The sequence below is a fragment of the Esox lucius genome, chromosome 8 (genome assembly GCF_011004845.1).
Source record: "Esox lucius isolate fEsoLuc1 chromosome 8, fEsoLuc1.pri, whole genome shotgun sequence".
NCBI classification, from domain to species: Eukaryota; Metazoa; Chordata; class Actinopteri; order Esociformes; family Esocidae; genus Esox; species Esox lucius.
Genome location: NC_047576.1, coordinates 9,532,159 through 9,548,063, shown reverse-complemented (window position 1 = coordinate 9,548,063; position 15,905 = coordinate 9,532,159). Strand labels below are relative to the sequence as shown.

The following is a 15,905-nucleotide window of genomic DNA, read 5'->3' as shown; positions in this document are numbered from 1 at the left end:
GACAGCTCTGGAGGCTATTAATGTTTAGTAATTTATAAAATTATAAGACTTTTTTTAACACCCTGAATAATGTTACGTCGGGGAGGACATAACCCTGTCTGTCGCATGCAAATCAGTCTCATCTGATTATTTTCAAAGCAGATCCAATTGTTAAAAGACAAATTAGTGTAAAACAAAAGGTCTGCCTGTGTACACGCAACTTGAGTGGTTTGGTTGCTACGGTAATCATTTTTTGTTGTTCAGACCTCGGAATCTTGTTTTTGTTTGTTAATATACCTATTTTTATTTCTTTTCAAACGCTTTGAGAATTTCATTAAAGAAAAGCACTCTAGAAACGAAATAATATAATAATACAATTAACTTTAACACGCAAGCAAGTTGACGCAGCTCCAAACCTTATATTTTATTTGTGAGTCAACCACCGCTTTATTACGTAAAGAGCGTCACAAAAAAAATCAAATCATAACACAAGCTGTATCCATTCCATTATGAATTATCGGTCCAAAACAGCGCAGATTATGGGATCCTTCAGTGATTGATTGAGAAGTCAGTACAATTTAAAAACATTTTTTATTGTTAATTAGAGAGTTGATTTAAACCAATTCCTAATTTCCCTGAAAATCAAAGAGGGTGATCTCTTCCGTTTTTGTTCGCATTTCACCCAACCGCAGGTGAGTGAGCCGTTGGCTCTTTTGCATGATTAAATGTTTAGGAATGTAGTCTGAAATAAAATAAAAGTTAAAATAGTTAATTTCTGCTCAACAATCTGCTGTTTGATATTTGTCTTATGCGTTGTCTTACCTTTTTTTCTCCACACATTCAGCATATGTATTGATGCTGAGTGTATTCAAAATCGTATTACCGATTAATTAACATGAAGATACGTTTGGATAGCTTAGCTTACCAGATACTGCCATAGGGTGGCGCACCTGTTTTATCTCTAGGGCCTGCACTGTACTTTTGGGTGCCCTAAGCAAAAATGAATTTTGGGTCCCCTCCCTTAGTAGTCAGAGGCTTCCTAGTGGTTGGGATCCCCTAGCAGTTGAGGGCCCTAAGCGAAGTAGACGTCTCCTTCAGTAGCACTGCCCACTCCTCTTTCCCTAGGGAGAAACCCCATTAAAACCGGATGCAGTTTTGATTGCCATCTTAAGTGCTGTCAAAAATGTATGAAAACCTGCCCCCTTTTCCGTAGACTTAGTTTGATGTGATCAACTTTGCTCACCAGTTGGGTTGATGTCACTCTTAAGTGCGAAGTGCACTTAGATGTGACTATGCAAAAGGTCGTTCAAGGGTGGTTTGAGGGTGTAGTATGACCTAGATTCATATATGGATGAAATTCCACTAACCCTGAGTTGTCCTGGAAGGAATAAACATTATTAGTATCGCCCAAATTCATGAAACTGTGCATCCCAAACCTTATCAGCTGCATTGCAAGTGGGCTTAGGACAGAGATGTTTGGTTTTGAACATTTTCTCCATAGGCCTTCAAGACCAAATCAGGGTGAATGTAATTTCACCCATATATGAATCTAGGTCAAACTATTCCTTTGAGGGAATTTGTAAAGCCCACATTAACCACTCCATCTTTCACTCTACCCTAGGCCCTCCGTCTGCCAATTACTGACAATTAGGAATGTTTTTGGGCATGGTGGTTGGGCATAACGCCACCAAATTAGATCCAAATGCTTGCGAGGTTGAACCACGATATTTTGGTTTTCAAACCATAGCCAGTCTGGAAGCCATACCTAACGTTAATCGTTTCTTGTTAAACCTTAACCATAATGGAAGTGTTGCAATTCACAACGTATCCCTCCATGTACATCTGCGTTTGGGTGTCAACGTCACCAACACTTATGTCACCAACTCAAATTTGATATTCCATTTAAAGAAGAATGCACACTGAGTAACAAAAAACAGTGACTGGTCGATTGCGAACGAACAGCTTTTTCTGACCGGTTTTGTTTTGGTGAATGTTGGGAACTGATTTGCATTGAAGTATTCGTCAGTTTGGCTCCATTATTTCCTTCCCTTTATCACCTTATTTTCTGATAAGTTACAGTTTATTACATATCGGAGATCCCACATTGCTAAAACAATAAATAGTGGGGACAGAGCATATTTGTGTTCCATCGCAAAAGGGGGAAAAAAGTAAGAAAATCTAGCAATAGTAATTAGAATAGATGTAACCTATTTGAACGTGTAATTACTTTGTGATTAAACTGGTGATTTACATAAAACATTTTTTAGGTTGTTAATAATATTAAAGGAAGAACCGAGTGAGAACCAAACGAGTCGGCTCTTTCACGTCAACCGAGCCACAAAAACCAGCTCACCGAAAAGACTCGAGTCGTGCTTAAGCCCATCAGCAATCGCTCGTGTCTAGTCCTGTTAGCAAGTAGTGCTTGTACGAGTACGTCTTCGTATCCCCGTGCTGTCGATCAATAAGTTCATGTAAGGAAATGTAAGGATTGCTTGTTGGTTGTACAGGTCGTCGTTCAATTGAGAGGTTTCATTTGACAGCTCGCCGCCTGGGGAGTTCGATCTTTACCTCTGCCGTGGCGATGACGGCGACACAAGAAGCGGGTTTGTTTACTCCAACTTTGTTTATGCATTTTTATTTGGAGCAAGTTAGCTATGGTGTTAATTCGCGAAGTGCTGTGGTTAACTGTTATCAAGGCATTACATTTTCCTTTTAAGTGGGATGCTGTTATTGTTTGTTTGTCCTCGAGCCAGACATTCTTATGGTTAGCTGTCATTAGCTCATTGCACTTTTTTCAGGTTAGAACGACTTTTCTTGTGTTCTCTAGTAAAGCGGAATGGTGTTATGCTGATGCAACCAGCTTAGCCTGCTTTTTGTTGCATTATTAACCATCCCATTTCTAGCCGTCGGCATACAAAACCACATGTAAAAGCTAGCGAATCCTATCTATGCATGACTAACAATACACGTAATTTAAACTGTATGTATTTGGGCGTCTACATGATGTTCATCATGTCGACGCAACGCAAGTGTAGATTTCGTGGCACGAATGTCTCCTTATCACACACTCACAGCCTCACACTTTTCAGAAGCAGCATCTAAGCTTCCATGTGTTCCATGCGCATACAACACGTCCTGTTATTCTGTTGACAATTAGTTTTACTTTGAGATTACTAAACCAGGTCTTTTTCTGTCTTTCTCGTAGTCTGTCTCTCTCTCGTTCTCTTAATTGTGGTAGCTCTTGTGTATATGTCAGTATTCATGGTAGCTATACCAACAATGGCCTTCCTTACACCTCCCTGAAAACAGGAACACCACAGAAGAGCAGAACCTTCACCATTACACCCGTACTTTGGCTTATCTGAAGTTCACCTATAGCAGGATCTTCATCCAATTTACTAATTAGGATCAGCTTCCAGCTGTAATGGCACCTGTATTTGCCAGGTCTCTATTTGTGTAGACTGCATTTGTGTCCCCATGCAATTAGACCAGCTTTTGAGACAGATTAATTGAGGGGGAGAAACAGTTAAAAACACTGTACAACCACAAATGTGAATACAATGGATATTCTGTTTAGAATACCAAACAAACATTTTAGAAACATATTTCCAATGTGTCCCTATGGGATGAGAGGAAAGTGGAAAGATCATAGACTGTGTTATAAGACAGGTGAACTTGGTGAAAAACTGACCCGAAAGACAGAGATGGGGAGGAGAGCTTGGTTAAGTAGCTACCTAAAGGCTACTATAATGAGGATTGGGTTGCGAAGCAGGATAACTTGCTGAGACGCCTTTTGGGAAGAACAGAGAATTTGAGAGAATTTCTATAGAATGTGTTCCACTTTTAGCAAGGTTAAGTCAGTTTTCAAACCACACGATGGAGGTGCTAAAACTAGAAAGGCCTGGACTGTCATTAATGGAGGATTCTTGAACCTGTCTGGCCAGCCCATTTCCCTTGGTGTTGGCTCAGACCACAAGGCCTACATCAGTAGTTTGTTTGCCAATAACCATGGAAACAGACAGACTGTATCCACCTTAGCAACCTAAACCTTTATTTACTATTGTTGTAAAAGCTGGTTGATGGTTTGGGCACTCGTCCAATTTGCGCTGTCATCTCTGTCCTCCGAATTTGCATATCACTCACACAGACGCACGCCATGCTTTGGCTTCCTGTCTGTGTCTCTGAACACCACATCCTCTCACAGCTCGCCTGTACTTCTTCGAGCATCTCTGCAGTTGGAATTTGGGTTGAATTTCATTCCTAGAACGCCACATTGGCCATGGCATTGATGTGGCTGTGGCGAAATGAAGTTGCACCGTAAAACTGGTCCAAGCTCCGTGTTGTGGTCATCCCTAACTAAAACCAAGCTGACTGGCTTTACCCTCAGTGCCTTGCAGTCAGAACTGGGTTTGGTAACTCAAGCCTTTCCTCATGACATGTCAATGCTGCCGGTGTAGTATGCAGGCCTAATATTCAGGCCTTACAGCAAGCAAATGACTGAGACCTTATTTTATTGAACATTGTCTGAGAGGAAGGTAACACAACACGTGTGCAGAGAGAGAGAGAAGCGTGATGTGCTGTAGATTGACCGGATTTGAGATTACAACGGAGGGCATCTGTCTGTGCGGCTCCAGACTTAACTTTAAGTATATGAATGCAGCCTCCTAGTGGCCATACCTCCCCATCTTACAGGAACCGTACATCAGAATCACTCCTTTTGATCCGGGCCTTTATTTTCGGAAACTGTCTGCCTCCATCATCGCAGCCCCTATTGGCAACTTGTTCAATCTCTCATTACGAACTTCTGATATCCCTCTATATTGGAATGCTGAGGCTGTCATCCACCACTTCGAAGGGGGTGAACAACCAGACCCAAACTGTTACAATTTCTATCTTGCCTTGCCTATATTACATTTTTGAATGTCTGATTAACAAACCCGTTTTGGCTCCCATTGTGTTCCCTCTGCCGTGTGGTCAGGCTTTAGACCTGGCCATGGTCGTACCTCGGCAATACCAGAGGCACCAAATGACAGCCTTACTGTAAATAAAACAAGCCGTTTTGTGAAGCCAGTCACCACCTCTGTGGTTTCGCCTGGGTTTAGGTACCGCGTACAAATCCTACATGTTAAAACGGACACGCCTAGTGAATTTGATGAGGTCAGCTGTTACAGCTGAGCAAGTGTGCATGAGTGAGATTCTGCCAGTGGCGTAAAAGTGGCGTAGTGTCACACTGTAGCCTGTATTGACACCTCTCCCTGTCTGTGTGTCTTTCTCAGACATGTCTCGACGTAGTATGAGGCTAGTCTTAGGAGGATACTACAACCATTCGTCCGAGGATGAAGAGTCCTCTTCGGTGTCCTACAGGGAGAGTCCTGTAAGGTGTGTATGTGGTACATTACAGTACGTTACAGTAAGCCGGACTCCGTTGCTGTAACCCAATGTGAAACGGTCCCATCTCTGTCTCCTCTGTGTTTCTCATGGATCCTTCCTAACTCATTCCTAGGGTTTTTTCCAAGAGGAAGACGGCGGGTCGTAAAGGGGCCTCCTCTCGCAGCTCCAGCCGAGCGAACAGTGTTGCTAGCACCTGTAGCGTCTCTAGCAGCAAGGCTAGCACGCTGGATCCACCCGTCAATGCTCAAGGCTACAATGGTACGCTTTTCAAACCCTGGTCTGTTTTATGGATTTGAATATTAACATTTTCAAAAAATAATGATAATTTTGCTAAGAAATACAGCATTGAAATATATAGGCCTGACCATGCTTTTTATATCTACAATTTAAATTAAAATGTTTACATACAATGATGTATCATGATATCGTAATTTATTTACACAATGTAAATTCTTTCTAGGTGCCATGTGCTCCTTCACACTTCAAAAAGGACAGTGGCAAAAATGCATTTCACCAATGTTTTTGTGGACATCCTAAAAAAACATTCTGATACATTTCACTGGATGGTCTCCATCCAAGATATAATTTGGCTTACCTGGTTAGACTTATGTTTGTTTAGGTGTGTTTATTGACACTATGTGCAAGGCCAAATTCAGTGGTTTGGTCATATTATTGTTTCTGATTGCCCCAGTGTATACTAAAATAGAGAATTAAATTGCTCGATGAATGATGTTACAATCTTTAAACAAAGGTAATACGTATCACTGATGCATGCATACATACTTGACTAGTTCCTTGCACAACAAAGTTTGAGAAAGTCTGACAGGATATCTTGGACCACTGCTTTTTGTTGTCAGGAAGTTTTTTTTGGCTGTTTATAGATAGCCATTATGGCTCTTTAAAACAGACGGTCACTTTCTCTTTGTCCCCTCAGGTTTTTCAAGCTTGGTCCACAGAAAGACCTGCCAGGAAGCTCCCCGAGAGGCTCCAACCCTGACGCCGGCCCCCAGTCTAAGCCCAAGTACTAACTCTTTGAGCTTCACCTCTAGCCAGACCAGCCAAGTCCAGAGATCGAGCGCTGCTGTGGACAGCTCTGGTTACTCCTCCTCTGAGGCGATACATTACAAAGGGTATTCTGGACACTCCTCCTCAGGTGGACAACGGGTTACCGCAAACCACAGCACAGGCCCCAGCAAAAGATGGGTATTTACCAGCACCAGTCTGAGTGAGTAGCATCCATGCTTGTACTTAGATTTTCATTAACTTGTTTCATACTTTTAGCCTGTTTCTTAGCATTAACGTTGCTCAGTTGCTAGCTGGTTTGTAAACATTTGCTGTTCACTTTACACATAGCTTGTTTTAAAGCATTAGCTGGTCTCTCTGTATGGTTTGTTTGCATTAGCTTGTCTGTCTTCAGGTAGACTGTTTGTTATCATTAACGATCCTGTCTCCTCTAGTAGCCCCTCCATTTAAACCAGCTGCTGTGGTGAAGGCTATTTTAGCTGCCCTCCTCCTCATCCTTTTGATCTTTGGTGAGTGACATCACATCCCAGGATCATAGTCTGCAGTAGGGTTGCACGATATTGAAAATAACTGACATTGCAATATTTAGTTTTTCTGCGATATATATTGCGATATGAAAAAATACAGGACGTCTTCAGAAAGAGGTTTAGCTATCAATCTGACAGTATGTATCCTTCATTCTTCCCCAGCCCCATCCTCTACAATTAAAATGTATGAAACTCATGAATTTTTTTATTTCGGAACCAGTTGCTAGGTAATAATATGTAATAGTAATAGCATAGCAATAGCAACATAGTAATAGAATGCGCAATTGGTCATAACTCACCAACTGCAAGATGCAGTCTGTGGCCAAAGCACTGCAATCTGGTCCACTTGTTCAGGTGCAGCCTTCACCATGTTCACGGCATTGTCTGTTGTAATACTGACTAGATGACTCTCATCTAGGCCCCAATCAGCTAAAGCTTCTCTCATCTCTGTTGCGATGTTCTCACTTGTATGATCCTCTGGGAAAATGCAGTTTGCAAACAGTGACTTTTCATGTGGAAGTCCTCATTAATAAAGGGTACAGTCAGACTTATGTAGGGCTCCGTTGTCCGGCTGGACCACAAGTCTGTTGTTGCTGTATAATATTTCACTTGTGAAAGCTCTTTTTCAATTTGTGCCTTGCATTTCTCGTACAGCTCTGGGATGGCAACTTGAGAAAAAAAGTTGTTTGATGCCATCCGCTTGTCAAGTGACCGGATGTTTTTAAAACCCTCTTTGGTAACCGTGTTAATTGGTACCATGTCTTTGGCGACGTGAAATGTTACTGAATCTGTGATTTCTCTCTGCCGTTTGGAACCTTTCTCCTATGGTGTAATACTGGCAAATGCATCCGAAATAGATTTTAGCTTTGGATGACATTGAGATGCTTTGCTCTCGTCATACGAAGATTTGAGGTGCTGCCTTAAATGATCGAACAAATTGGTCGTGTTGTGGCAACAATTGCAAGGCACTCTCAACAAAGTACCTGTTTTTGGTCAACATCATCCTGCCTGTAGCCGAAATATTTCCATGTAATTGACAATGCATTATTTTTTTTTTAGCAACCAAATTTTCCATTTCGGTCTTTTTTGGCGGTTCCTCGCTCATCATTTCGTCATGCGCAAGCAGAGCCTGCATGTCAACTATAAGTGCAACAATGAACATAAACCTAAACAAAAATAATAATAATAAACTGTGTATCCAATAACTCATAAATCAGAGTGAATTACTTTATATCAGACAGATATAAAGCTGGTTTTCCATTAGAAAAAAAAAAATATTGTAGACTGATACATGTTTACATTACTAAATTACACGTTCTGCGATGTGACTATTGTGGATGCGTACATTGCAATGTCGATGATGAAACGATATCGTGCAGCCCTAGTCTGCAGTTCTACAAAACACCCATGAAACAGCTGCACAGTTAGGTTTTTGGTGCTAACAGTAAATGGACAATGAATGGAATGCCTAACCATAATATTTACTGGGAATTGAGTCACTGAGAGAACAATACCAGAAGTACAACGTACAGCATTATTACACAGCAATGTCTGTCTCTTCCCCCGCTAGCCTGCTGTCGTCTTGCCTCCTTGGTATGGTCCGTGCCTACTGAATCAAAGACCCTGAATCAACCTATCATCGCCTCAACTCCGCCACCTGCCTTCACTCCTCCTTCCAAGGCTATGGTAGGATCTGATAGGACCCCATGCCTGCCAGTCACCTCTCCTTTTAAATTGATTTGGTGGTAGGATTGTGTTCATACACTTTGTGAATTCCAGGATTGTAGAATAAAGGCTTGTTTGTCAAATCTTTACGCAGGACAAGACTTCTGTGTTCGATGCTGTGCTGGTGGCCAAGATAAAAAACATCCTGGTAAGAGAGACAGACAGTGAACACAAACTGTCCTATATTTGGGTCAACTGATGTGATGTGGCTTGTTTGTTTTCTTACAGAGTGAAGAAATGCTTGAGAAACAAGCCCACCAGCAGGAGTATGTTACAGAGGTAAATTCAGTACACTACAGTATTATAACAGTCGGGTATGGCTAACAGGGCTTTAATCCTAGATACCTATAGGAGTGTAACAAACAAACATCTAGATAAACAATAGGGGTGGAGCCGAACCCGAATACGGTATTCGGAAAGGCGCAAATAACGTGGTTTTTACAAATACTTATTTCAAACAAATACTTTAAAAAAATATTTTTATTCGGGAACAAGAAAACCGTTATATCAAAAAGCTGCGTTTTCTCATGAGACCGTGAATGAGTGAGTGAGTGACTGAGTGACGTTCAGTCGGGAGGGGAAAAGAATAAAAGCGGTAACTGACACAGGCTGCTCCACACATCTCCATTCTCCACACCGCAACAGAGAGCGCTCGGCTGAACTGCGTCACAATTTAGTTTAATAGATTTTTGTACCTTAACTGGGTTCCAAAGGCAATTTATAACTTTCAGGAAGCGGAATTTGATGGGATATTATTTCATTACGCTGCAATCGGGTGAACCAGCCCTAACGCAAAAACCCCCCGGAATTTTTACGCCTATTTTGAATTTTACTCAAATACAAATACTTTTTCCCCCTTAACAAATACAAATACAGATACAAATACTGGCTGCTTTGCACACCCCTAATAAACAAACAAACTAGATAAATAATATAACACTGTTAACGTGTAGGAGAAACTTTCCGGGAGGTTCTCTTCTGCATCTCTCCACCAATTCAGTGAATGTAGAGGAGTTAAAGATGCACTGCAATTCCTGGCCAATGGTTGCAAAAGTGGCACTGATGAGCCAGAAAGTGTCCAAGAAAATAGTGCACTGTGTCGTGTTTGTGCCAATTTTGGGTATGTGCACAAAATTGTGCCCCATCTCTTCAATACCACTCGCTTTCAAACTGGGAATTTCATAGCAAACTGAGGTATGAACATGATTATACCTACAAACAACATTTTACACAGCTAGCCAAAAATGGGAGTTTAAAAAATATATATGTTAAATACAAATTGATACCCTTTTCACATCCAAAACTGTAAATCGCATACAGTTTCTCTTTCTGGTCAAATCCATAACTTCTGCTAGTCAACCACAGTATGTAGGGTGATAGTGTAATTTAACTAAAGCAGACATAAGATAAAAGCTAGTGCTGGGCTGACAGAAAGATCCAGTATTTATGCTTCACCTGTGTCCCCACAAAGAAAACCTTTGTGTAAACTGAATGCAAGTCATTCTATACTATGACAGTACTGTATAATCAGATATGTTTACAAAGTTTTCTTTATGCTTGTAAATCCCAACAGATTGTTGAGAGGCTGCAGATGGAATTGAGGGACGTGAGGTCAGATGTGAGGGATGTGAAAATGAGACTGGATAGGTGAGTGTGGCTGGACCATAGGTCCAGAAACTGCATCTAGCTACTGCCCCCCCCTTGCTCCTTAGGCACTTTTAGAAGATTTGAAGGGATGGAAAGCTAAGGTCAATTGGAAAGTATGACTAGTAATTGTGGGCACCAGTATTGAGAAATAAGTTATATGAATAGCTCGTGGGCTCTGAGGTAACTTGGATTAAACAAAGAGGTTGTAAAACTTGCATGTGACCTTTATGGCTGTAACGTATTTCATGTTTTAGCGTGGATCCGTCATATTGGGAGCGTAGTTTGAGCAAGCAAGAAGCCGGCTTCACCAAACAGATGGACGAGCTCAGTGACCATCACACACGCATCAGGCAGAGAGTGACTGCCCTGGAGGACCAAAGCAGCAATGTATTTACAGTCCCCCCCTTACACACGCACGCACACAGGAACATGTTTTCAGTAAAATGTTATTCAACGTTCGGTCCCAAATGGCACCGTATTTCCTGTGTGGCACGGTACAGTGCCATGTCAGACATGGACAATGTGAATGGCGGGCCTTCGTGACCCTAATGTATGTCGTTGGCTTTGTAGCTGGAGCAACAGGTCTACTCTCTTCAGAAGCGACCTCCGCCAGCCCCTGTTGCCAACACGGCCATCACAGACCTGACCCCCGAGCTCAGGGAGGCCATGGCCAAGTGGCTGAGGGAGAATGTGCCCCAGAATGAGCCGAGGGTCACGAATGAGGCCGCGAGGGACTCTCCGTTGGCTGACCGGATGCCAAACTTTGCCCTGGAGTCCCAAGGTGCCAGCCTTGTGAGCACGCGGTGTTCCGAGACCTACCGAAGCCGCTCTGCGTGTGTCAGCTTCCTGGGCATACCCCTCTGGTACCCCTCGGAAAGCCCTCGCACTGTCATCCAGGGACACCCGCTGCAGGCTGGGAGGTGCTGGCCGTTTCAAGGGGCGCAAGGCACGCTGGTCATTGCCCTGTCACACCCCGCCTATGTCACTCACGTCTCCTTGGAGCACCTGCCTGTCTTCAGGGCCCCCTCTGGACGCATCGATAGTGCCCCAAAGGCCTTCTCTGTCTATGTGAGTCACCTCTGAACTATGACCCCTTCTTTCCCTGACACAATATGTTACTTTGTAGTCCGCAGAGCCCAATCTACTGTGGGATGTTGTGGTTCCCAAGTCCAGTTTGAGAACCCCCCCCCCCCCACCCCCCAACTATATGTTTTTTTTCGTTGTAGCCTGACTAGCACCTGATTCGACTTAACTAACCATGAAGCCGTCAGTGAGTTTCTCTGGGGGGGGGCTACTGCCAAAACGGGTTGGGGACTGTTGGGGACTCAAGAGTCACTGATGAGCCACATTTACCAGACCAACTGTTGGGCGTTTCTTTGAGCCATGTTCGGAGTCGTACAGAGACTTATCTTCAGCGCTGACGACCCGTTTCTGCCTGTAAAAGTTAAAACTCACGTCTGTCTGTCTGTCTGTCTGTCTGTGCAGGGATTGTCCACTGAGACGGAAGAGGGAACACTCCTGGGAACCTTCACGTATGACCAGAATGGAGATCCAGTGCAGACCTTCCAAATGCCAGTGAGTCAGGGTCGCATTCATTAGTGCGCACCGTTCCAAAAATTTAAACGGTGAGCCCGAAAATGAAACGCGAGTCATGCTATCCTTTCGTTCTCTTTCAGAACCCTGCCGGCACTGTTTACGAGTACGTGGAGCTGCGCGTTCTGTCGAACTGGGGTCATGTGGAGTACACGTGTGTCTACAGCTTCCGTGTGCACGGTCACATGGCCCCCTCAGCATGACTGGATGCTCCGTCCACCTCAGCCAAGAGCAGGCTCCGGAGAGGCTTCGCTCGCATACCAAAGCGTATTTCTTTAGCAGAGCTAGATAAGTGTTAATAAATGTAATTTATTTGGAACAATCAGGGTGGTTATCTGACCTGCCTCCGTGCAGGGTTAAATGTATTCATTTTAGTTTTATTCCTGGAAGAGGTGTTGGCCTAGTGCACGTTTTCCAAAATGCAGTTTAGGATTTCATTCCGTGCACCGGCAGGCAGGAGTGAGTTGTTTATTATTATTATTATTATTATTATTATTATTTTTTTTTTTTTTTTTTTTTTTTTTTGAGTGGTTAATTTTCTCCCATTCTAAATCCGCAACGTTCCGATTATGGCCTTGCCTCTAGCAGCAACTCCCTCGCAGGCCAGGAGTTGAAAGGAAAGGTGTGTCCTTTGATGCATGGCTACTCCCCCGGGCTTCGGATCGATTCTTGATATTAGTGACTCGACTTGAACTCGACCATTGGTGACTGACTCGCTAGTTGCACTTGGATTGTATTGGGTGTGATAAACAGAATTAGTGACACTGGATGTTTCCGAGCACAAGATGGTCTCAATAAATTGTTGAGTGGCAAGGGAGTGTGGGCAGGCAGGCATGTTTTGTTCTGGCTTAGATCATACACATCGCGTAGGTGGATCTCTTGCTTCCCCGTAGCTCACAAGTAACCTGCATTCTCAGCAAAAACAGCCCTTACTGATCAAACTTTTTTTCTTTTTCTTTTGTGCATTGGTTGGTAGCGTTTGTCAACTATGAAGCATACTTCTTGAGCAAAATCGACCAGATGCCCTACTTTCACACATGACCATTAACCATGTTCATTGGTTTAGGCTAAACCTTGTTCATTTATGTAACCACATTTTAGTGTTGTATTTTAGAAAATACAATTTGTATTGATTACATTTCTGTTAGATCTCTTCAAGTTAGTTTCTGTTGACTGAATACATTGCAACAAAAGCTTTCTGTTTATGGAATGAGTACACCTCTGCAGTAGCCTATATGTGCATTTTGCTGGCAACAGAGAAAGAAGAATGAATGGCAAACCATTTTGAGCTGATGTGGACCCAGTGCCTCGGGCATGTGGTCCAGAATTTGCACCAGGAATCAGAATTCTGCCATAGAGATTAGAGACATCCATTGTTGGCGTCAACTTTGAATGAGTATTGACTCAGACTTGGCTCTAAGAACTCAACCAGGGACTCGACTAGACCTCTGTAATGTCAACTTTGAATGAGTATTGACGACTTTGCTCTAAGGACTCAACCAGGGACTTGACTAGACCTCTGTAATGTCAACTTTGAATGAGTATTGACTCAGACTTTGCTCTAAGGACTCAACCAGGGACTTGACTAGACCTCTGTAATGTCAACTTTCCATCGTGGCATACAGGAGCCCGGCAAGAGGTTGAAGTGTGACTGTGTTGATATGTGCACTTTTGAGCACAGATTGTTGGTTTGCATTGTAACCTCTGGCCACGATGCACAAATATTTCTTATTGTACTTTGAATATGTGTGTGAGTCGTTATGCGGATTTAGCACCTTTTGAGAAATGTAACTTGGTCAAACAGCATTTGATTTCACTGCATTTTAGCTTTATGTCGTTATGAGTATAGGTCTTTCATAAGAAATTGTTCAATTCAAAAAAGTGCCTGCCATTTAAGTGGTAAATACAATAACATGGTTGACAATCTAAAATCAGACAAATAATTGTGTACAATTACAGATATAATTGAATGCTAGCTTCAGGATTTGTTTTGTAACATGTTGTCTAAAAACATACTTTGTCATTTCATAAAAGGGTTGAGCCATTATCCTACATTTGCTCAGTTTTTCACAAATTCTTTACTTTTATCAATATTTTCACCATATTAAAATTAATGTTCACTTCAAGTATCAGGGCTCGACCTTAATGATCAACAGTGGACAAAATTAATCACAAAGATATTTTTTAAATGCTTTACAGAGATGAACGTGTCAAAAATCTAGCAAAGACAAAGGCATTCTTAGTGGAAAGACCCAGGAAACAATACTATCTGTATTAGTGGACTCTAGTTATTGTTTTCATTTATCTGACACACTTCTATAAAGGTTAAATCATTTTTGAACATTAGTTGTTTGATTTATATGTTGGGTGTATCAAGAAGTATTGTCGCTATTTTATTACTCAATGAGAATTGGATGAATGTGCTGGTAAAAGAAAATTTGGTTGGTCTGAACGATCCACATTCTTAACGCACCTTGCCACTTGCCTTCTTATTGAAGGATGCACTATGATTTTTCTTTATGCCTGGTAGTTTGCATTTGGTAATTAGCTAGTACTGGTTATACCACTTAATACACAGAAATGAAGTCAAACCGTGGGAGTTTATTGGCTTTCTGTAGAAGTGTAGCTTTGTTTACATGGCTTTTTTGTCTTTTTGCCTAATTTGAAGTTGAATAATTTTCGAATGTACTATTTCTGTCATGTTCAATCAGTTTAATATTACAGGTACGTGCACTTATTTGTTTTCTCCGTACCAATTTTGCTGCAATACTTGAATCTCTTTCACCCCAAAAGTAATAAGTTAATTATGATTTTGTCACTCCAAATCCCACACTTTCTACTTCTTCATTGCAAATAAGTAACCTATCATTGCTTTTTGATTTTCTAAAAAACATTTGGTAGGACATTGTATGCTACAGACAAAAGAGGACATGTACAGTATGATTAGGTCAAAATGTCAATATTTGTTTTAATTTCAAGTTAAATCTCATAATTATCTTGGTCAATTTCAGTTGACTAACTTCATTGAATTAGACATGAATGTAGCCATAGGAATTCATTTCTGTTCCTGCACTGACAGGTAATGCATTAGTAATACTGGTTGTGGTATATTCTTTTAAACTGCATTTGTGTTAATTAGTGCTCTTTGGAAGCTGGATCAATTGTGCTACATCTTGAAAAGTATTTCAAAATGTGTAAATAGAAAAATATTTTGAAAAGTCAGTGTTCAGTTGGCATGAGATGGTGGAAATCAAACCGGATGAGTAAATGTTCTAAATGTTAAATAAATGTTAAAATATTTTGTTACATTGTGCTCAACTATACACCTCCAAGGTGAACATTATACTCATGTTGCTGGCTTATGTATTAGTCATGTGCATATCAAACATTTTTCAATGGACAACTTGTTTTAAATTTAATACTCAGTCATCTAACTTTGAACATTCAGTTGTTTTGCTATTGATTGAGTTATTGTTTTTACACAGTGTTCCTGACAATTATTGAATTATATGAAGGATTTTGAAAATGTCATTTTCTACTGAATTTACAATAAAGCTAATTAACACAAGTTCTGTTGTGGTTCCATCTGAAGGGATGGAATGAAAAATCATATGCTGATCTGTGAACTTTTGTGTTGTTACTGTCTGAGACAACGCCATTAAATACAGCAATTCCACGCTCCTATTTAATCCAAAGAATTCCATGCAGCCATGTTAGAAGTTTAAACACCTAAAATTAGACTGAGGCTCAATCATGCCTTTCTGGATATTTTAATAAAATACAATGATTCAAGTGAATGATTTGGCTGTTATGATTAATCTATTTTTAAATGTTTAATTGATAACATTTGATAAACAGAGTCTAGAGCTCCAATGTTCTTTCAGAAAGAGACAAGGAATCGATGATGTACAGTAGTCATTCCATAAGGACTGTATACTGTAAGAACAGATTTGGAACATAGACAGGATCTTTATACAGGTGCTTTTAAAGCAACGTCAGCATTATTGTTACTTCTGCACT

General features: G+C 41.3%; 1 protein-coding gene across 2 annotated transcripts; it reads left to right on the top strand.

Moving 5' to 3' along the window:
• Positions 1–2,317: 2,317 nt before the first annotated feature.
• On the top strand, positions 2,318–15,495 carry si:dkey-92f12.2 (SUN domain-containing protein 2). 2 transcript variants are annotated; one of them, XM_010871449.5, is made up of 13 exons: positions 2,318–2,582; positions 5,256–5,358; positions 5,483–5,628; positions 6,305–6,595; positions 6,831–6,902; positions 8,491–8,606; positions 8,740–8,793; positions 8,874–8,924; positions 10,219–10,292; positions 10,547–10,679; positions 10,863–11,360; positions 11,778–11,867; positions 11,969–15,495. In XM_010871449.5, the coding sequence occupies exons 1-13, from the start codon at positions 2,561–2,563 to the stop codon at positions 12,086–12,088; spliced, it is 1,770 nt and encodes a 589-aa protein (XP_010869751.4). In that variant the 5' UTR covers positions 2,318–2,560; the 3' UTR covers positions 12,089–15,495. The 2 variants fall into 2 exon arrangements, with proteins under 2 accessions (XP_010869751.4, XP_010869750.4); XM_010871448.5 differs by having other exon boundaries at positions 6,828–6,902.
• The last annotated feature ends 410 nt before the right edge of the window (positions 15,496–15,905 follow it).